Source organism: Muntiacus reevesi, chromosome 1 (assembly GCF_963930625.1).
Source record: "Muntiacus reevesi chromosome 1, mMunRee1.1, whole genome shotgun sequence".
NCBI classification, from domain to species: domain Eukaryota; kingdom Metazoa; phylum Chordata; class Mammalia; order Artiodactyla; family Cervidae; genus Muntiacus; species Muntiacus reevesi.
This window is the reverse complement of record NC_089249.1, coordinates 8,962,524-8,985,387: the sequence shown is the minus strand read 5'-3', so window position 1 is coordinate 8,985,387 and position 22,864 is coordinate 8,962,524. Positions and strand designations below refer to the sequence as shown.

At 38.0% G+C, this 22,864-nt stretch overlaps 1 protein-coding gene and 1 pseudogene across 2 annotated transcripts; both read left to right on the top strand.

Moving 5' to 3' along the window:
- Nucleotides 1-3: 3 nt before the first annotated feature.
- IKBIP (IKBKB interacting protein) lies at nt 4-22,796 on the top strand. 2 transcript variants are annotated; one of them, XM_065937289.1, is made up of 3 exons: nt 4-395; nt 8,019-8,136; nt 13,161-16,560. In XM_065937289.1, exons 1-3 carry the CDS (start codon nt 220-222, stop codon nt 13,995-13,997), a joined length of 1,131 nt encoding a protein of 376 aa, XP_065793361.1. In that variant the 5' UTR covers nt 4-219; the 3' UTR covers nt 13,998-16,560. The 2 variants fall into 2 exon arrangements, with proteins under 2 accessions (XP_065793361.1, XP_065793369.1); XM_065937297.1 differs by lacking the exon at nt 13,161-16,560 and adding an exon at nt 21,839-22,796 and having other exon boundaries at nt 25-395.
- Nucleotides 4,750-5,302, top strand: LOC136159127 (large ribosomal subunit protein uL23 pseudogene; annotated as a pseudogene).
- Nucleotides 22,797-22,864: the final 68 nt, after the last annotated feature.

Below are 22,864 nucleotides of genomic sequence, written 5' to 3'. Positions count from 1 at the left end.
TACCCCACCTGGAGGGACTCGAAAGCGGGTGGCTGGGAAACGCTGTGGAGCATCGAGATGATTGCCGGGAGGGAGGGGAAGGGAGCTGGCTTCTGGGCGGTGCCAAGTCTAAAAGGGGGCGCGGTCAGCGCCGAGCTGTCTCGCAGAGGCTGAGGCGGCCACGTCCCGCTACTCAAGGTTGTAGAGGCGTCCCTCTATTTGTCCTCGGGAACTCCAGACATGTCCGAGGTGAAGAGCCGGAAGAAGTCGGGGACGAAGGGAGCCCCGGCGGAGCCTGGGAAGCGGAGCGAGGGCGGGAAGAGCCCCGAGGCTCGGGGTGGTGGAGGCGGGGGTTGGGCCGACCCCCGGACCGGCGTGAGCCTGCTGTCTCTGGGGACGTGCCTGGGCCTGGCGTGGTAAGTGGTCTGAGGCCGCTGGGCCGTGTCTGGCCTCCCGTGCTCGCCCTTCCGCCTCTGCCCCAGCCCCGCACTGCTCGGCATCCTGCTGACCTCCAGCTCCCAAACTTGCTGCTTCTGTTTCTCTGCATCAACCCCAAAGAAGGGACGACCCAGCTTTTATTTTCCCTTTCGCTCATTTCTTGTACTACCTGCGTGCATCATCGCCCAACTGGAGTTGAGGCTAATATTTGGGAATGAGGCAGCCATTAAGAGAGGCTTCCCTTGTGATTCAGATGGTAAAGAATCTGCCAGTAGGTGCAGGAGACCTGGGTTGGGAAGATCCCCTGGAGAAAGAAATGGCAGCCCACTCCAGTATTCTTGCCTGGAGTATCCCGTGGACAGAGGAACCTGGTGGGCTACAATCCGTGGGGTCCCAAAGAGTCGGACACAACTGAGCGACTAACACTTTGATTTCACTTTCACCATTAAGCTAAGTACATTCGGCCAAACTTCCATTAAGCGCGCGTTCTTCACGACTGAAGCGTTCCCGTTTTTGTAACCCGTTACTTCCTGTCCGCTGTGCATTGGGACAAATTTGCCCCACCCCATCAATGCCTTGTAGCAACGTTTACAACTTGAAAAAAAATTCATTTTGATCTTAAAGAACCAACGTTCATGATAATATCAAATTTTGGAGGAGTGCTTATATTTGAATCAGTGTGCATGCGTTCAAAGTCTATTCCTAAATTACAGATTGAATTTTAGTATTGGAAAGCTACAAAAGTATAGAACTTGTGTTCACCGAAAAGTACATATATATAGTTTTTAAGCCAAGCAAATAGCGATATATTGATGTCATAGGAAAAATGAATATTAAGAAATAACCTTACAACCAACTTCGTTTTCTCAACCATATCCTTTAGGGTTAACCTCTTTCACTTTAATAACGGGACTGACGCTTTAGAGTTTCCCTCCATTTTTCACCGATTTTTGAAGTATTTAGAAGATAGTTACTCGTATTCAAGAGTAATTGGATTCTAGAAGCGACCCCAGACGTTCTCTCGACTAGATTATTTTTGATCCTAGTAAATTTTGAAGTATACTGATCACTCATCGTGAGTCGAAGTCAATAAAGTATGTTACTGATACAATAAAGTAAAATGTTGATTATTAAATATTCTCATCAAAGAGATAAACTGTTATCTTACTAATATAGTATATTTATCGAATATTTTTATCTTAAATGTACAGAATTTACTATTTTAAATAAACTGGTTTTATGCCTTAAAATGCATGAGTTTCTTTGGGTAAATCAAAAACTGTGCTGGCAAAGTTGCTCAGAACTAGAACTTAGTAGGCTAAAATATATAGGTTGCTTCTTTCTGGAACCTAATACAGCTGGTTTTAGTTACTGAATTTATTAATTCTTATTAACTATCCAGAGATTCATATTCATATGAGATAAAATACTTCAGAAAATGTTCAGCTTTTCAATAATTTAGTTACTATCCTGGGAAGGCACACTAATAGGAAAAAGCTGTTGAAAAGCAGACACTTCAGCTTAGGAATTTACTGTTAGTGCCTACAATAAAGAAACAAGTTCTATTCAAGTAGGAGGATTTTATTTAAACTGTGTCTTTGCAACATAATAAAACAATGCTCAAAGATTATTTCTAAAATGGGCAGATTCAATGATTGTTATTGCTCTGGTGAAATCTTTTGCCACAAGAGTTGAAGTATAAATTCAGTCACTATAGCAAATAGCTATTCGTGATAAATTTGGGAATAACAAATTATTAAGTCATTAGGAGGAATTTTCTACATTAAAAATTATTTAGAATTCTGAAAATACTAAAAAGCACACTGGAATTATAACTAAGCCCCTGACATTTTTACCACTAGGATTAGCACCTAAAGATCATTCTGTTGAAAATGCATACTGTACTGACACTGTCCTAGTTTTTTAAATACAAAGTTGAGTATGTTCGCCTAAATACAGCTTAGGAGTGAGTCTAAGTTAGGGCAGAGTTTTGAGCGCCTGCACTGTCCATGGAGGATTTCAAGGCATCACCATTTCAGTATCTTCAAACCTTTAGTCTTTGGATCCTTGTTTGGAAAATAAGCAGAGACAATGCATAATAAAATGGTGGTACTTAAACATTTTTCAGTTAAATGAAGTGCTGATAATCATCTTCTGTCAGCCTAATAAGATGGAGATAAGAGTTGCTTAGGACTGTAGGGCCTGAGTGTTGGTTTGCATACCTCATTTATAAATTCTTTAAGAATATTTTCCAGATAAGAGTATTGAAGACATTATGCTTTCAGAAAGTTTTTAAAGGTTATGAAGTTACTAAACAAAACACAAAGTCTTAAAAGCTTCTTATTACACAAAAATTTAGTCAACTAGAAGTTCCATTGTAAAATTTTAGGTTTCTTCTGAAAATTTAAACAGATTCTCTAATTGCTTTTATAAAAGTTTGCCATAGCATTTTTGATAATTATGTATCAAAAGTCAAAAGCTCTTTCAACAATCAGATAACTCAGGACTTTTTTTCCTCTATCAACTAATACAACTTTATAAATCATTTATACAGCAAAATCTTGGCTAACTCCATTTTTCAGCTTTTGTTGTCATTAGTAGAGTTTAAAAGGCAGAGGTATCCTTTAATTGTCTTTCTTTTTTTTTTTAATGGAATATGGTCATTGTTTTCCTGAACTTTCAGTATTATCTTAAAAATGAAGTTGTGGTATGAAACATGGCTAAATGGGTACTGACCCTAGTAGTGGCCCTGGAACTCCCATTCTTGCAGAGGGTTCATGATAACAGCTTCTTTGGGGTTGCCTCTTTCTTATTACTAATTGAAACAGAGTCAGAGAAAATCCTGTATATATAAATCCTCAATCTGCTGTCTTCCAACACAAGGAAATGCATGGTTTATTCCTAAGGGTCCTAGTCTATATGAGACCTCTGTAAACTGCAATGGATTATGAAGGAGTCAGAAAGATTCTTTTTGTTAAGGCCTTCACTAAGGTAACCAGTTCATCTAGGGCCTTTTCCTCTATATCCATACCTTTAAAATCTTTAACTATGATAGTGAAAAGAGGCCGCAAAACATGGGGTAAGAGAGTGCTTCTTTTCCTTTTAGTGGATCTCATCCATTCATTCCGTCCTTTGTTGGCTGTAAACCCAAGGCTGGTTCAAACAGACCTGGAGCTTCTAATGATATCAAGTGTAAGTAGAAGGGAGACCTGATCTATTTTACCACTGTAGGCTTGTCTGAAAATGGGAAATGCAGGTGCACAAAGCAATTCAAAAGAAAAAGGTACTTAAAAAAAAAGTACTTAAAGAAAATAGTTGATGTTTTATGTTCCAGGAACTGTAAGAACTTTATAAATATAAACCTATTTAATCTCTACAACACCCTAATCCCCACTTTACAGATGAGGAAACTAGCAAAGGTAAGTTAAATAACTTGCCCAGGGTGGTTGTACAGCTAGCAGATGGCAGAGCCAAAGTTGCCCAGCTTCACATTCAACCAGTAGGATATGCTGTCCACCTTTAGTATTAATCCACAAATAGGCCAAGATCCTAGAAGTAGAAATCCCTAGCCTAGAATTGTTTATAATCATTTTCTTTCTTCTCCTAGCCCTTAGCAGACCCTAACTGTTGTCTTATCTAAGGGAAAGAAGATGGGAGTAAGGAGGTTTTGAACTGCTTCTGTTTGAAAATCCCTAAAACGAAACAAAGCACCTTCGGCACTAATCCGGATGCCAGTTTCAAAAATTACTGTTTCAGAATTGAAACCACCTTCTCTCGGTGTACATTTTTGGCTTCTAGAAAATGGCTTCATCCTCATCCTTAATGTTAAATGAGTTAATATTTATAAAGCTCTTAGAATAGTGTCTGGCACTTCTAAGTGAAAAATAAACGGAATTCCCTGGTGGTCCAGGGCTTTGAGTGTCCACTGCAGGGGGCTCAGGTTCATCTCTGGTTGGGGAACTAAGGTCCCTCATGCCATGGGGTGTGGCCACAAAAGAAAACAAATGTATTTTAACTCACCATCATACACACCACTGTTGATTATTTTCATTACACACTAAATAAACTTTATACCTGTTTTTTCTTATATGCTCTATTCATATGTAGAAATTGTGAATTTTTTTTCCATTTTGGTGAGACGCTAACTATGAAAAAAAACTGCAAATTATCATCAGAAATGATCACTCATATAATACAGTTTTCTTCAAGTTTTTGCTTAATATGTGAGATTTTGAGACATGCAGAGATAGCATTAAAAAGATTAAATAAAGTGAGAAGTCCTGTAATGAATTTTAATGGTTCAACCTTCACAAAAAGTTCCCTGTATAATAATGGTGTTATTCTAAATGAACACATTGCCTTTTCATGAAGATGGCGCCGAAGGCGAAGAAGGAAGCCCCTGCCCCTCCTAAAGCTGAAGCCAAAGCAAAGGCTTTGAAGGCCAAGAAAGCAGTGTTGAAAGGTGTCCACAGCCACAAGAAAAAGAAGATCCGGACTTCACCCACCTTCCGGCGGCCCAAAACACTGCGACTCAGGAGGCAGCCCAAATATCCTCGGAAGAGCGCCCCCAGGAGAAACAAACTTGACCACTATGCCATCGTCAAATTCCCCCTCACCACAGAGTCAGCCATGAAGAAAATAGAAGACAACAACACACTGGTATTCATTGTGGATGTCAAGGCCAACAAGCACCAAATTAAACAGGCTGTGAAGAAGCTCTATGACATTGACGTGGCTAAGGTCAATACTCTGATCAGGCCTGATGGAGAGAAGAAGGCATATGTTCGACTGGCTCCTGACTATGATGCTTTGGATGTTGCCAACAAAATTGGGATCATCTAAACTGAGTCCAGCTGGCTAATTCCAAATATAAAAGTTTTCACTATGTATAGGAAAAATAAATAAATAAATAAATAAATAATAAATGAACACATTGATCTATAGAAGAAATCCATGAGTTAACACTGTGGAGTAATGGATGATAAAACCAATTCCTGAAATTAGGCATTTCTTTAGAGTGGTCTTTCTTCTTCCTCTCTGTCTACTGGTCTCTTAAAAGCCAAGAATGAAATAGCCAATCAGAAAAGAGTTTTTGACACATCTTTCTTTGAAATTAGGATAATAGTGTTTTCTAACAACTAGAAGTTTTGTTTAAAAGTTCATATTAACACACAGGAGGAGTCAATCTGTACTAATTATGCAACCTGGGCTTGCTTGCTTAAATCATTTATCTCTTAGGATAAATATTCAGTTCAGTCGCTCAGTCGTGTCTGACTCTTTGCAACCCCATGAATCACAGCACGCCAGGCCTCCCTGTCCATCACTGACTCCCGGAGTTTACTCAGACTCATGTCCATCGAGTCGGTGATGCCATCCAGCCATCTCATCCTCTGTCGTCCCCTTCTCCTCCTGCCCCCAACCCCTCCCAGCATCAGGGTCTTTTCCAATGAGTCAACTCTTCACATGAGGTGGCCAGGGTATTGGAGTTTCAGCTTCAGCATCAGTCTTCCAATGAACACCCAGGACTGATCTCCTTTAGGATGGACTGGTTGGATCTCCTTGCAGTCTGAGGGATCCTCAAGAGTCTTCTCCAACACCACAGTTCAAAAACATTAATTCTTCAGTGCTCAGCTTTCTTCACAGTCCAGCTCTCACATCCATACATGACCACTGGAAAAACCATAGCCTTGACCAGACGGACCTTTGTTGACAAAGTAAAATCTCTGCTTTTTAATATGCTATCTAGATTGGTCATAACTTTCCTTCCAAGGAGTAAGCGTCTTTTAATTTCATGGCTGCAATCACCATCTGCAGTGATTTTGGAGGCCAAAAAAATAAATATTAGCCGTTATCAAAAGAAATTTATTTCATCCAACATTGTAAACATTTGTTTAAAAACACAAAAAAATCCATTTTAGTTTTGTACAGTTTTAAGTAACAGCCTATTGATGACTATGAGTTTGACTCACAGAACTCAGAAGACTTTCACCTCTCCACTAAGGTTTGGAATCTTTAAATGTTTGTCTTTCACTCTGTCTTCCACTCTTTTTACAATACTGTCAATTAGTCGTTCTCAACTTGGCTGGGAGGTTTGAAAATTTTTGTCATAGTCACATCCCAAATCAACCAAGTCCGAATTTCTGTGGTAGGACCTAGACATTACACATTTTTAAAGCTGCCAGGTGACTCCAATGTGCAGTGAAGCTTTTGAACCGCTGGCCCGCATACGCTGATTGAGTCACTCCTCCAGCTCCTACTGGCCTTCACTTGTGGCTCATCTGGTAAAGAATCTGCGTGCAATGTGGGACGCCTGGGTTGGATTCCTGGGTTGGGAAGATTCCCTGGAGAAAGGAACAGTTACTCACTGCAGTATTCTGGCCTGGGTCCCAAGGAGTTGGACATGACTGAGCGACAGTGACGTCACTTCCGGTTCCTATGGTCTTGCTCCTCTGCTTTTTTATTTTGCCACACCAGAGGGTTTGCCGCTTTTGAGATCTCACTTCCCCAACCAGGGATTGAACCCGGGCTCTCGGCAGTAGAGGGCCGAGTCCTAACTACCGGACCGGTAGGGAATTCCCTGAGCCACAGCTTTTTGATGACTCAGTTCAGGTCAGAGTCGTGCCTGACTCTTTGCGACCCCATGGACTGGAGCATGCCAGGTTTCCCTGTCCATCCCCAACTCCTGGAGCTTGTTCACACTCATGTCCATCGAGTTGGTGATTTGATAACAATAAATACACAAAGAATTTCAGCGGCTAATTTTTCTGGGCCCAAAGAATTGAGTCAAAATAGCTTAACCCAAATGGTGCTAGATCCAAAACATTCCTTTTGTGCCTGGTCATTTCAAGTCCTTACAAACAAAAGTTTATTTGTTGTTTTTAAGTTTGGGATAATTTTTTTGTGCTTCTACCCTTTACCAGATGGAGAATACATTCCAATTTTAGATTGGCATCTAAAGGACACTTATGCAGCTCATCATTTAGAGTATAATCAACTGTACATATTACACACCTTGAAAAGCATATGTGTTCTATTGTCACATGGACAATGATTCCTGTTTTCAGTTTTGACTCCTGATATTTCTTTACTTCTAATAATCATCACCTCTCTCCTCCACTCCACTCCACTGCTTTTTTCTCTTCTCCTACAGTTTTATTTTTAAATGGTTTTTTGCTTCTCCTACATCTCAGTGTAAAACACTTATTTTCTAGATATTACTCAAATATCGCCTTGAAAAAATAGTAGAGATCACATATTTCACTCTAAATAATTCATTACTTCTTTCTTCCAAATATTTCTTGCATGTAATTTCTATTACAGATGTTACCACATCCCACTTACTGAGCTGTAAACTTGAACAAGGGCAGCATTTCACTCTTATTTGCATTAAACCAGTACCCAACTACACATCAAGCTTTCCCAATGTTTGCTGAAATAAACTAAACTCATGTTGTTTTTTTTAAACTCATGTTTGTTGAAATAAACTACCTATACCAGAATTTATGTTGTCCTTACCAGAAGTGGGCAAAAATACTGCTTTGACATTCAGACTTTAGTGGGTATGAATTAGAAAGTAATGACCTTTTTTTCACCTTTTCTAGGTTTGTATTTCAGCAGTCAGAAAAGTTTGCAAAGGTGGAAAACCAATACCAGTTACTGAAGATGGAAACCAGTGAATTCCAAGGGCTTCAAAGTAAAGTCAGTTTAATTTCAGAAAAGGTAATTATTAATTGACATATTTGGAAAGATTTTACTGTTTTTCTTCCCCATTGCCACCCTTCTACCCCAGTTCATAAATTCTTTTTTCCTGCCTTTTAGACCATTAGTACTTTAACCGTTGCTTTTTTTCCTACTTCTTCACATTCTTCCTTCAGTCTAAGCTAACCTTAGATTACATTTTGAAAGGACAAGACTTTTCTTAATATATAACAAATGTTATTGTTTAAAAGGACCAATCTTCTTATATTGATGTGACCTCAACTTTCTATTTAAATATCAAGTATCTAGGACGCTGAAAATATAATTGATTTTTAGGTATAAACTTAGAATAGTAACTCTTGTTGGGCAAAGATCCACCGGTTTTTGTTTTATTTCTACTTGGCAAGTATATGCATATTCATATGCATATAAGAATGACTAACCTAAAATAAGGGGCTTCCCCAGTGGCTCAGATGGTAAAGAGTCTGCCTGTAATTCAGGAGACGCGGGTTCTATCTCTGGGTCAGGAAGGTTCCGTGGAGTAGGAATTGTTCAGTATTCTTGCCTGGGAGAGGCCATGGACAGAGGAGCCTGGCGGGCTACAGTTTATGAGGTCACAAAAGAGTCGGACACAGCTTAGTGACTAAACAGCAACAAACCTAAAATAAATATTGATTGTAGCCAAATGAAAATTAAAATTCAAATCTATGTTGTATTTCTTCAAGCTGTAAATGCAAATGCATTATTACTGTGATTTTTAGAAATGTGAGACAGATAAAAAAATTTTAACTTGTCTCAAAAGAGGGTCAGGTGCAACCTGACATCAAGTGGGCCTTGTCTGACTACCAGGAACCGAGCTATCCTTGAGCATTGTGGCTTGTTTTTTTCATTTATTCATTCACTAAACCTTTACTCCTGTCATAAGGTAGAAAAGGCCTTGTGTTTGGCACCAGGGTAAGCAAGGATGTTGCAAAAATAGAAATTAAATAGATGACCTAAGTTCCTGCATCCTGATGCACAGAATGAGCCTAAAATCCCCCAGAAGAAAAGAATTCTGGATGAAAATTATCCCTCACACATGCCAGTGAATTGCATGGAGCCTGAGTTTAGGGGCCTCTGGGAAGGTGTTGCAAGAGTTTGTATTTTGACCTAAGGCTCAAGATGAAATCTGATTATAGTTATTTAGGGCCCTCTAATCAGAGCAAACATGATAGAAGAATTCCAGGAAATAGAAATTTCATGTACTTAAATGCTATTGAAGAAAGATTTCCTTTTTTTTCAACCATGTCACATAGCATGCAAGATCTTCATTTACTGACCAAGGGTTGAACCCTTGCTCTCTGCAGTGGAAGCTCAGAGTCTTAACTGCCAGGGAAGTCCCAAAGATTTCCTTTTTAAATGAAAAAATTTGGCAGCAATTAAAAAGATTTTGCAAGCAACAAGAATGTATGTCACAGCACAGGGAAATATAATCATTACTTTGTAATAACTTCAAATGGAGTATAATCTATAAAAATATTGAATCACTATGTTGTACACGTGAAACTAATATAAAATTATAAATCAACTATACTTCAATATAAAGTAAATGAATAACTGCTTTTGAAGCAGATATTTAATATATCATCCTAGGATTCAAGAAATATTCCATCTTCACATAACTCTTTCTCTCCCAATCTGCCCTACGAGTATTTTAACAATAGCTGCCTCTTTACAAAGCAGGCCCTTAAAGGCCAGCTTAATATAATAGGAGGGAAAACAGTTAGACTTGGGCTCTCACAAAACTGTGTGACCTGGGAAAAATCACTTTAACTTCTCTTGGCCTCTGTTTCATCACTTGTTAAATGAGAGTAACAAAACTTTTATTAAAATCAAATGAGATACAATATATATGCAAACTCTTTGAAAACTTTCAAGCAGTAATAAATTTAAGAATTTAACTTTTTTTAAAAAATGAAAAACTATTAAAATATATTCACAGCCCATAAATGCTAACTATTGTGGTGTTCCAGGACTTCCCCGGTGGCTCAGCGGTAAGGAATCTACCTGCGATACAGGAAACATCGCAACACACTTCAGTATTCTTGCCAGAAAAATCCCATGGACAGAGGCGCCTGGCGGGCTACAGTTCATAGGGTCGCAGAGTCAGACATGCCTGAGTGAGCCCCAGTCACTCATTAATTGCAGATTAAATCTTGAGACCTTTATTGTCCTGAAAAATTGCTCTTGTCCTCGGGGTCTCCTGGGTTATACTGCCTCTGCCTCTAGGTTATGGTGATGCTCTGGTGAACAGCCTCAACAGGGAATTATCTTGCCTGTGTGCAAAGTCGCTTCAGTCGTGTCCAGCTCTTTGTGACCCTATTGACTGTAGCCCGCCAGGCTCCCCTGTCCATGGGATTCTCCAGGCAAGAATACTGGAGTGGGTTGCCATGTCCTCTTCTGTGTGAACTTCCTGACACATAGACTGAAACAGCATCTCTTATGTCTCCTGCATTGGCAGGCAGGGTTCTTTACCACTAACTCTACCTGGGGAGCCCAAACAAGAAATTACCTTGGATGAAGATAAGCTTGTCTCTTCAAAGTGCTGCTAAAAAGACAACTAAACATAATACTGTTACCAATGTACAAGTATTTCTCAGAACTGCTTTTTAAAGGAACTTGCATTATGGCTACATGTATACATTAAAAAATAATATTTAAACAGGGTTTCAGAATGACACTGTTTATGCATCATTCCCAGTATCACCTAGAACTGCTTCAGGTCCTGACTGGGGTAGACCCAGGAGGTTTCCTGGATGTTTTTCCTCCTAAACATCATATACCCTGAGGTATGAGCACTACAAAAAGGCATAAGACATGGTCTCTTCCTCTAAGGAATTTAGAAACTTTCATAGCTTCACCTATTTAATTTATCAGCCTGTTAGTGTCAGATTTGAGAGTCTGAACCTCCTCATTGCCTCCAGACTTCTGATTTCTCCTCTAAGCATGCCTTCTCTCTGTGCTAATTCTGGCATGACACAAATTATCATCTACTGTGATTTTCATTGTTGTTGTTAATTCGTTTGTCTCCTTCACTGCTCCTTAGAGCAAACACTGTCTTTTTTCTCTGTACCCTTAGTTCCTATTCGTGAAACAGAGTCCACTCAGTACATCTTATTAGGGATCCAGAATACATGCCATAGAAGATCCAGAACACTATCTCCCCTATCAGATTGTGAAGTCAAGGCCTGTACTTTATCTATATTTTTATATCCAGTGTCTAGCTCAAGTCTGGTATAGACTGAACACTCAAGAATTCTTGAATTATATGTGCTAAGTGCCAAATAAGTGGCAAATATGTAATACAATAGGTGCTACAAGAGTTCAGGCTCTCAGAGTGAGGGCCATGAAGGAAAACTGCTCTGAGGCGTTAAGGCCTGGCCTGAGTCTTGAACAAAGGAAAGAACCTACCTAGGCAAAGTGGAAGGAAAATAGCACATAGAGGGGTTATAGAATTTGGCACTTCCTCCTAGGAGTATGAGGAAGTAGTAAGGTTTTTTTATGTTGTACCATGATGTACATCTGGAGATGGAAATGGCAACCCACTCCAGTATTCTTGCCTGGAGAATTCCATGGACAAAAGAGCCTGGCAGGCTACAGTCCACGGGGTCACAAAGAGTCAGACACGACTAAGCGACTAACACACACACATGATGTACACAGCAGTCTTTAAAATTGTAAATCTGGCTATAGTGTGTAGGATGAGTTAGAGGAAGTAACTAGAAGCAGGTCTTAGATATTATTTCTGTAATATTTTCCTTGGTCATTGAAGTTCGGTTTGGACACCCTATATAATTGCTTCCATTACTCTTTCCTTGTTAAGTGCGTGTAAACTTCACTTTCTCTCCAATTAAACTAAACTGCGCAAGGGCAAAACTGTGTCTGGTACAGTGCTATGTCTTCAGCATAATGCTGCAGACATTTGATAAACTAAAGATTGTTTCCAGTCCTTCCTGTAGTCTCTAAGGTTATTATCTGTGTGTGAGGGTAGACCAAGAAAGAGGTCCTCAAGCTGGTCCTTCTATATTCTGGACGTATTAGGAGACACCAGGAGCTTACCATATTTATAGATTTTAGATATTTATACTTTTAGGTATCTGCTATTTACCATAATTTATAGATCCTTAGAACATGTTACTATTTGACATGAGTTGTCTCTGTAAACTGATCTTTTAATTCACTTTTTGCCTTTGTGATAGCTATAAGATCTGCAAAAACTTGTACCTTTTCTGCAAAAACTCAGTCAACAAATTTCTTTTCAGGCAGAAAGTCTTCCAGAGCCATAGAACTTAGGAAAGTTAACAAATTTCATAACTAAATCGGTTTCTAAAAAGCTAAGTAACTCTTAAAATGACAATTAAGTTGATTTACATTGGAATTAAAAAAGAAGGAAATGTGATATATTTCAGGCTTCTTTAACATTATTTGGAATATTTGAAAGTGCACAAATAATCAATATTGAGGGTTACAAGTTCCAATGTTTATAGTTTGCCCTCCATATCCATAGGGTCCACATCCAAGTGTTCAATCATGGATAAAAAATACTTGAAAAGAAAACATCCATAAAGTTTAAGAAAACAAAATCTGAATTCACCATTCACTGGCAACTCTTGACATATCATTTGCATTGTATTAGGAATTGTAAGTAGAGATGATTTAAAGTTTATAATACGCAAACTCTGTGCCATTTTATAGCATTTTATGTGAGGGATTTGAGCATCCATGGATTTCGGTATCCATAGGGAAACCAATCCCACACAGGTGGATACCAAGGGATGAGAAACAGCTTTATTTTTATACCATAGCCCTAATCTATTAAATGTGTTTTAAAAGTTTTTTTTAAAAAAGCTATTAAGTAATAATTATTTTTGTCTGCATGATTCTGATGTACTTGGATATTTTAGACATCTTCAGAATTTGAACTTGGCACATTGTTGTTAAAGTGTGTTTCCCTAATATAAAAGTTATTAAGTAGCCTTGGGAATTGTTTTGTGTTATAAATGCAGCTTGCCTCTACTGAAAGTATCCTGCAGGAAGCTACATCCTCCATGTCTTTGGTGACCCAGTTTGAGCAGGAAGTAGCCACCCTCCAAAGAATCATGCATGACATTCAAAACAGTGAAGAGATGCTCACCCAAAAGATGCAAAGCCTTAACGAGAAATTCCAGAATGTTACAGATTTCTGGAAGAGAAGCCTAGAAGAAATGAATGTTAATACAGACGTTTTCAAATCAGAATCAAAACATATACATTCTCAAGTCACTGTCCAAATTAACTCAGCCGAACAGGAAATAAAATTGCTCACTGAAAGGCTAAAAGATTTGGAGGATAGCACAGTAAGAAATATTAGAACGATTCAGAGACAGGAAGAAGAGGATCTTCTGCGGGTAGAGGAGCAGCTTGGCTCCGACTCAAAAGCCGTGGAGAAGTTAGAGGAGGAGCAGCATGCTCTTTTGGCCAGAGATGAAGACCTGACTAACAAGCTCTCCAGCTACGAACCCAAAGTTGAAGAATGCAAGACACACTTGCCGACAATTGAAAGTGCTGTCCGCTCGGTTCTGAGAGTCTCTCAGGATCTCATCGGGACAGAAAAGAAAATGGAAGACCTGACCCTTCAGATGTTTAACATGGAAGATGACATGCTGAAAGCAGTATCTGAAATCATGGAGATGCAGAAGACCCTTGAAGGAATTCAGTATGACAATAGCATATTAAAGATGCAGAATGACCTGGATGTTCTCAAAGGAAAAGTTCATGATTTTATAGTATATTCAAGCGCAAGAGAAAAGGGGACTCCAGAAGAATATAATCTAGAAAATAAAGAAATCGATAGTGATTTCTAAATGCACTGCATTTATTCTGATGAACCACACTATTATGCACAAGCTGATTAGCTCCAGGCTTTTGAGTTATTTCCATATGCCTCACTTCATCCTAAGTTATTAGAAAGTAAGTGAGATATCACAAAAGTGGATTATCAAATAATCAAACCTTATCTTTTTAAGCAATAAAGCTTTTCATTTTAACCATTTTAAATAGAGATATTTTTAAAATATGTTTCTCTGCTCTTTTGAAGTATGTACTTCATATTTTTAAATGTTTTTCTGATAATTGTGTGTCTGTTCAATCTCTCAGATGCGTCCAAATCTTTGCAGTCCCATGGACCGTAGCCCACCAGGCTCCTCTTTCCATGAAATTTTCCAGGCAAGAATGCCAGAGCAGGTTGCCATTTCCTATTCCAGGGAATCTTCCTGACCCAGAGATGGAACCTGAGTCTCTTGTGTTTCCTTCGTTAGAAGGCAGATTCTTTACCACTAGCACCACTTGGGAATCCCCTTTCTAGTAGTTAACGGACATTATTATGAATTTCATCTGTTATATCGGACCCAAATATATTAATGTCCCTAGTAGCTATTGAGAGGTGTTTATCTCCTTACTCAAGGACCGCAGTTTGCTCTTTTTCAAATCTTAATGTCTCTTCCTTATACCTTTTCTGTGACCTGAAAAAGTGTTGCATTGACCTGATCTTACCATCAGGTTGATCAGTAATGTGTTTGCCTCTGCCAGTTCTTCATTTCTGTTGCAGTTTACTGCAGGCTAATAATCCAGACAATTTTGTCCAAAATAAAACATGCCTGGGGTGCTTTGCAATGAATTGATATGCACTTTTTGGAAACTGAGGAGCCTGGGAAACATTTTTACTTTTTGTTAAGGTTCTAAACTTACAGATAACTGTAAGAACTTTTTTTAAAAAGAGTAAACTTGTTCTTTTTGAAGACTTTCCCTTTGAATTAAGTGTGGATCCTTTGAAGCTTGGACTTTGGGAACATCTTTGTATACCTTTATTTTTTTTAAGGTTCTAACTGTGTTACAGACTCTTGAGTTTGCTCAGTACATGATCACTAGATAAATTACTTTACTTATAATAAAAATATACCAATAAACCTGTGGCATATTTTAAAGAGGAAAAAGCAGCATATTGAGAAATAATGTGATAATTATGGTAATTAAAAGTATGTCATTATTTTAGAGTCCCCAAACCAACCACCCAACCAAATTTGTTTCACTCAGTGATTTTATTTTTATTTTAAATTAATCTTTATTGGAGAATAGTTACTTTACAATGTCGTGTCAGTTTCTACTGTAGAGCACACACAAAATTTTAATTTACACAAAATTATATAATAGAGTCACAAGGAATAAAATATGGACATATTGAGGTGAAATTAAGGGGAGGTCGAGACAGATTTTTGCAATAATGATAATCGGAAACAAAGGTTTGGGGGAGCACATGAGACTTTTATTGGTAAACTGATGTACCAAGGCCTATGGCTGACTCATGTTGAGGTTTGACAGTAAACAACAAAATTCTGTAAAGCAATTATCTTTCAATAAAGAAAGAAAGAAACTGAAAAAAAAAAAGTGTCCAAGGTATTGAGTTAACTTTCAACTTGCACACAGAAGTAAAGTTCTTACTTGTTTCTTCTTGCCAATAACCAACTATAGTCCCAGTTTTGTAATGCGATTTCGGTGGAATTAAACACAAAGAACTTGAAAGCAGTCAGTTATAAAAGATAGGTGTGGTCAGGTGGTTTTATTATGTAAATTTGTACATTTTTGGAAAAGTTCCCAATGAATGCTACATTGGGATTAGGAAGACTTATAGTAGACAGCCAGAAAAGTAAGCTAATTACTTTACAATATTGTAGTGGTTTTTGCCATACATTGACATGAATCAGCCATGGATTTACATGTATTCCCCATCCCGATCCCCCCTCCCACCTCCCTCCCCACCCCAAATTTCTTGACATCTGAATGTCTAAGTTCTTGTCTGTGTGCACTGACAAATTGTATTTGTTTTTCTTTATTTTCACACTCATAAAATAGATTATAAAGTTAGCCAAAACTATTTTGTTTCAGCCTCCATCCTGCCAGGACAGATATGATCTCTTGTACTCTTCAGTTTTATATATTTACCTGTTTTTTGGTGTGTCACCAGATTTGATACACCTTTATTGTTAACTAGAATATGTGTCATAGTGATGGTTACAGAAAACAAAATGGAGATAAGGTGGTCACTGAGCTCTGTAGTGACAGTTACAAGGAATATGAAAGCTACACTTCTGCAAACATTTCTTGAGAAAATGTACACATGTATATATTCCTTTTTTCAGGCACTTTCCTATTAAAAAGTGTAATTATAGAGGTTTAAATGTACCTAATTTGTCTTCCTGTGTTTCTTAAATTCATTTATTTAACCCAGATACTTGAAATTTCAGAAAGTTCCCTAATGTATCAAATATTAAGCTACATTACTAGTCTTTCCTTTAAGGAAGATTACCATGTTCTAAGACACATTTTTGTATCTTTGTAATTAATAATAAATTTTGTCACTTTCTTCTAGAATACTGTGTCACTTTTTTTCATTATCTCATAGAAATCACTTACAAAACAAGCACCTAATTTTTTTTTAAGTTTAAAAGTGAATTTGGGGGGACTCTATACCCCCCCCAGTGTCTATGCTGATAGCTTTGTACTTCTTTTTAATAAATCCTATTGGTTTGCAAAAAAAAAGTGTATTTGTAGTAATAGTTCTTTAAATTTTGTGTTAAGATGAGAAGCTGTTGACTAAAGGTGAATTTTTATATTTTACAATGAAAAATGTTGATTTATGAGCCTGTATGGTTTGATAGAAAACTAAATTGGTAAGATACAAAGTTAATGTTTTTGGTTTGTTTTTTTGGGGAGGGGGGAGGGTGGGCTATTCTGTGTGACTTTTGGGAAATCTTGGTTTCCTGACCAGGGATTGAACCAGTGCCCTTGGCAGTGAAAGTGTGGAGTCCTAACCACTGGACCACCAGGGAATTCCAAATAGCATTATTTTAATTTTAATCTAATTGTAGGTCTTTGTATGACTCTATAATCTTGAGCAAAGATTATTATGATGTCATTATAAACTAATGATGCTCCAAATTCACCAAACAGATTTGGTGTGCTCTGCAAATTCACCCAGCATCTGTTTCAGTTCAGCTATGAACTATTAATTTCACACAAGTCAAAATGCTCCATCCCAGCTTTACAAAGCAGAGGACTTGAACCAGCCTTCTGGAGCCTTTTATGTGTCCCACTGCTAGGAGGCCTGCGGTCCTTCATCATGCTAACAGCTCTGCGTATTGAGTGCCTACCCTGTCCCAGGCATTGTGCTAGGCACTTTGCATGTGTTATTGCAAATTCTCACCACAGCTTTGCTAGCTATGAGACCCCCTTTTACAAATGAGGAGGCAGATCAAGATTGTGAATCTTACAATCTCGCTGCTGAGTCTGTCCAACTCCAGAGGCCGCTCACCTCCCATTGTACCTGCTGCTATTCAACCAAGGAGGAAAAAAAGAAATCGGCTATCAGTAGCACTATCTTGAGAATTCAAAAGGCCGAAATTCAGCCAAATGTGTCCACTACTATGTTGCCATTAAACTAGATATAAGTCCCTCATAAGTTTTAACTGTGACCTAAAATTATGTGGGCTTTGGGTGTAAGAATGAATCAATAACTGTTTCGGAAGACTGAGAAAGCAGTGGAAGAGAAAAAAACTTTATACTGGAATCTTTTAATCTAGGCTTTGCCACTAACTCCATGTGTTTTGGGGCAGTCTGGGGGCTCAGTTTTTAAATTTGTAAAATGAGAAAATTGTACCAAATAATTTCTAGAATCTCTTCTGGCTTTACAGTGTACAGTGTCAGTCACTCAGTTATGTCCAACTTGATGAACCCATGGACCACAACCCAACAGGCTTCTCTATCCCTGGGATCCTCCAGGCAAGAATACTGGAGTGGGTCACCATTTCCTTCTCCAGGGGATCTTCCCAACCCAGGGGTCGAACCTGGGTCTCCCGCATGGCAGACAGATTCTTTACTGTCTGAGCCAGCTGGGAAGCCCCTTCTGGCTTTTAAGTGGTTTTAAATTCTAGAGATAATAAAATTTCCATGTCTCTTAGTATGGTTCTAAAATCCTTTAGCAAAGTTTTTGGAAGGCAGATTGGATCCAAAAATCATTCCCTTGACTCATGTTGCTTTAGCTTGAAGATTAAGACAACGTTTAACATTACAGGGCAGCATCTAGCTGCTGCTTCTTGTTCAGTCGCTAAGTCGTGTCCAACTCTTAGCAATTCAATGGACTGTAGCAGGCCAGGCTTCTCTGTCCTCCACTATCTCCTAGAGATGTTCCTTGAGTCAGTGATGCTATCTAACCATCTCATCCTCTGTCACCCCCTTCTCTTCCTGCCCTCAATCTTTCCCAGCACCAGGGTCTCTTCCATTGAGTTGGTTCTTCTCATCAGGTGGCCAAAGTATTGGAGCTTCAGCTTCAGCCACAGTCCTTCCAGTGAATATTCCGTGTTGATTTCCTTTAGGATTGACTGATTTGATTTCCTTGCAGTCCAAGGGACTCTCAACAGTCTTCTCCAGCACCACAATTTGAAAGCATCTAGCTTAGTACCTTGTTTATGTGATAGGAACAGGAATATTAGTAGATATTTAAATTACTGGGTGAATCTTTTGAGCTGCTGATAGACTCCAACTCTTCTGTTCATCTTAGGCAAATAGCTTAAACAAGTCGTTATGTAATAATAATTAAACATAATTCCGTGAAGTAATTTCTAGGCTATTCCTATACTGTATTGAGTTTCTATTTTAGTGAAGACCAATAGAAATTCATAATATACTGTTTTTATAAGCTGACAAGTGAAACAAGAAGCTTACTAGCAGTTTCTTAATGATCTAATACTTCTAAGAATAAAGTTAGCCCTTTCTGAGATGTCTTCATTGTTTAATACTGCTAAGTTATATCTACTCTACCAGAATAGATATATTAATAAATGATAACCTAGAATGAAATATCTGAAAGTAAGCCCTCTCCTTTCACCTTTGAGAATCTCTTTCAGCATATATAATTTGTTGCAAAAATTTCCCCTAAAAAAATTTCCCCTAAAAAAAAACCCCTAAGGTTTTGCAACCACTGCTTGATTTCCTTCCTAGCTATGGCTATTCGTTACTGTCACACCCACTATAACATTTTCATAATCCAACTTCTTATGAAGATTAAAAAAATAAAAAACCTTTGGGCCACCTTCCCCACCACTAATCAACACTGCATAAACCTATTGAGAAAAATCTTAAAATATATTTTGGAACCAAATATATACGATGGGGCAAGAAAGGGATATTGAGGCTTTGAATTAACTTTTTTACTGCCACATTCAGCTTGTCATTTCTTTGCAACTATATGACTGCTCCTTCTTTAACCCGCCATAAAAATAATATTCCAAGCATGTTAAATATTTATTTGCATTAAGTAGAACTAAGGTAATGTTACCAAAATAACTCCAGCAGGTTACCTGAGTGAACCAGGCAAATGCAATTTAAGAAAGATGATTCAAAAAAAAATACCGAAGAAATACAATTATTTTGGAAAAAACTTGCTGACTTTAAACTGCATATTTTTTTAAAAAAATTTCAGTCTGCATGTTCATTTTTTATTCCTTATTTTTTCTGAATTTTAAATAATCTGTTTACATTATTTTTCTTTCCCAAACTAAGTGAGAAAGTTCTTGAAAGCAGAAAATATTGACCAAACTAGTACGTATCAGCACAGTAAATGTTGCTGATGAAGCTGGTTTTGATTCTTAGTAGGAAGCTATAGATAATTTCCACTTTAAAACAATGCCTTCCTAGGAAACAAGCTGAAAGTTAAATGTGCTAAAGTTGAATAACTGACTCTTAATGTTATAAATGGAATTCCTTTTTTCAATGTAATCACAATGTATATCTGTTTGGACACAGCTTTGACAATATATTTTACATCTGTTAATTTTTTTTCTTCACAGTTTAGCACACAGCACACAGGCGTTAAGTTAATCTTCTGATTGAAACTTAAGCCTGATATGTGTTTTATTTTTTAATTAAGTAAATTTGACATATAGCATTGTGTAAATTTAAAGTGCACAGCATGATACTTTAATACATTTATATATTCAATCACCAGAAGGGAGGATATCCTGCCATTTATGACAACAACATGGATGGATTTTGAGCATGTGTGTTTTAATTTTCAATTTTGTATTGTTCATGATACTTAACCATCTTATCACCATAATCAGCACTTTAATTTTCCCCTTTTCCTCTTAGCTTTATTAACTAATAGCACAATGCAACAAAACTTCAAACATTCAAAATACAGTAAAATAACTCAACTTCCCCAAAACCACTATATAACACATATACACAACAACAACAACAAAAATAACAACTTGAAGTTTTTCCAGGCAGTTGTGTGGTTCAAAATGGTCATCAGCTAATGTGTCCAAGTGAAACCAAAACAGTTAAGAGACATCAATTTTCAATGGATGGTGGGGAAGGATGATGGCATTGAAAAACCCAAAAGGTGAGAATGACTTGTATTTGGAATCATGGGATTTTAGAACCTGGAGATAATTGTTTGTTTGTTGTTTTGTTTTTACACATCCATCATCTCTATTAACTACTGAACCGAGTTGAAGCCACAGCTGAAGCTGTGCTCATCTTTATGTCCCTCAGACTTCACATGCCTGAAAACATTATAGGAACTTAGAGATCACTGCTGCTGCTGCTGCTGAGTCACGTCAGTCATGTCCGACTCTGTGCAGCCCCATAGACAGCAGCCTACCAGGCTCCTCCGTCCCTGGGATTTTCCAGGCAAGTGTACTGGAGTGGGTCACCACTGCCTTCTCCAGAGATAAATAATTAAATGGAATTAGTTCAACACCCCAAAAAGTTTTCATGAAAGTAATTCGACAATAAAGTCCCTTCATTCTGGCACTTGTTGTACCTACAAATTTGTGTTTCAGAGGTCATGTTGTCTTGTTTGATCCCCCCAATTTATTTATTTTTAATTAATTTCTACTGAAGCATAGTATAGTTGTGATAGTTTCAACTGTGCAGCAGAATGCATCAGCCACTTTCCTTCTTCATATATGCCCCTCCCTTTTGGACTCCTTCCCACACAGATCACCACGGTGTAGAAAGCAGAGTTCCTCGTGCCGCACAGTATGTTCTCACTAGTTACCTGTTTTATACAAGTCCCAGCGGTGCACGACCTCTCAAATCTACCACCGCTCGTCTGCAGGAGGGGCTTCCCAGCTGGCCCAGACAGGAAAGAATCTGCCTGCAGTGCAGGAGACCTGGGGTCGATCCCTGGGTCGGGAAGATCCCCTGGAGAAGGGAATGGGTACCCACTCCAGTATTCTTGCCTGGAGAATTCCATGGACAGAGGAGCGTGGCCAGCTATAGTCCATGAGGTCACAGAGTCGGACATGAATGAACGACTAACACAAACACACACACATATGTACAGGTGGCTTCCTCCTCCTTCTCCAGCAACTGAAAAAACATCATTGTCCCTCACTGTGCTCATTTTGTCACTCTACTGAGGACTGAAGGTGCAAAAAGAACTGGAAAATGCCATTTGTAGTAACATGAAATTTCTTTAATGTTTTCCTTCCTATTCACTAGCAATACACAATGCATCTTTTACCAAACACTTTCCAGAAGAGTAGTAACTTTATAGTTAAAAATGACACCTAAAATTTAAGTTGTATCTTAACTGTTAAGTTTTTAATCAATTTAATTATTCTGGTACTATATTTTCTTACAGTGTCAGAAGTCTGAAGCTATCATAGAACAATTGAAGGCTTTTCAAATAATGACTCATCTAAAGCATCTACAGGAGGAAATTTATGAAGTAAAAACCTGGTCCAACAGGATAAGTGAAAAGCAGGATATACTGAACAACAATCTGACAACAGTTTCTCAAGATATTGCAAAAGTAGACCAAAGTACAACTTCCATGGCAAAAGATGTCGGTCTCAAGATTACAACGATAAAAACAGACATACGACGTATGTCAGGTCTAGTAACTGATGTAGCATCATTGACAGATTCTGTACAAGAACTGGAAAATAAAATAGAAAAAGTAGAAAAAAATACAGTCAAAAACATAGGTGACCTTCTTTCAAGTAGCATCGACCGAACAGCAATGCTCCGAAAGACAGCATCTGAAAATTCCCAAAGAATTAACTCTGCTAAGAAGATACTTTCTGAGCTACAGGGTGATTTCAACAAGCACACAGATAGGTTTTTAAGCTTAGAAAGTGACAGAGCAAAAGTCCTAAAGACAGTGACTTTTGCAAACGATCTAAAACCAAAGGTATATAATCTAAAGAAGGATTTTTCCCGCTTGGAACCATTGATAAATGATTTAACACTACGCATTGGGAGACTGGTTACTGACTTACTACAGAGAGAGAAAGAAATTGCTTTCTTAAAAGAGAAAATATCTAACTTAACAACAGTCCGAGCTGAGATTAAAGATATGAAAGATGAGATAAAACACATTTCAGATATGGATTAGACTGAATTTAGATTAGGCTGAAATGCTTTTTAATAGGACCTCTGTCATGTTATAAAAAGACTGACAGCCGGAAATAATGAAATTTTGGAGTAAATATTATTTTGTAGTAGGTTCTATTTTGTACAGTAAAAATTTTTGAAGGACTAAGCACTTGATTTCCCAAAATAAATGTGCTAAAACATGTTTAGAACTTTATACAAAATGTGTTTGCAACTTTATATAGCAAGGACCTTATGCATTCCCCTTACATACACACTCATGTATTTACAT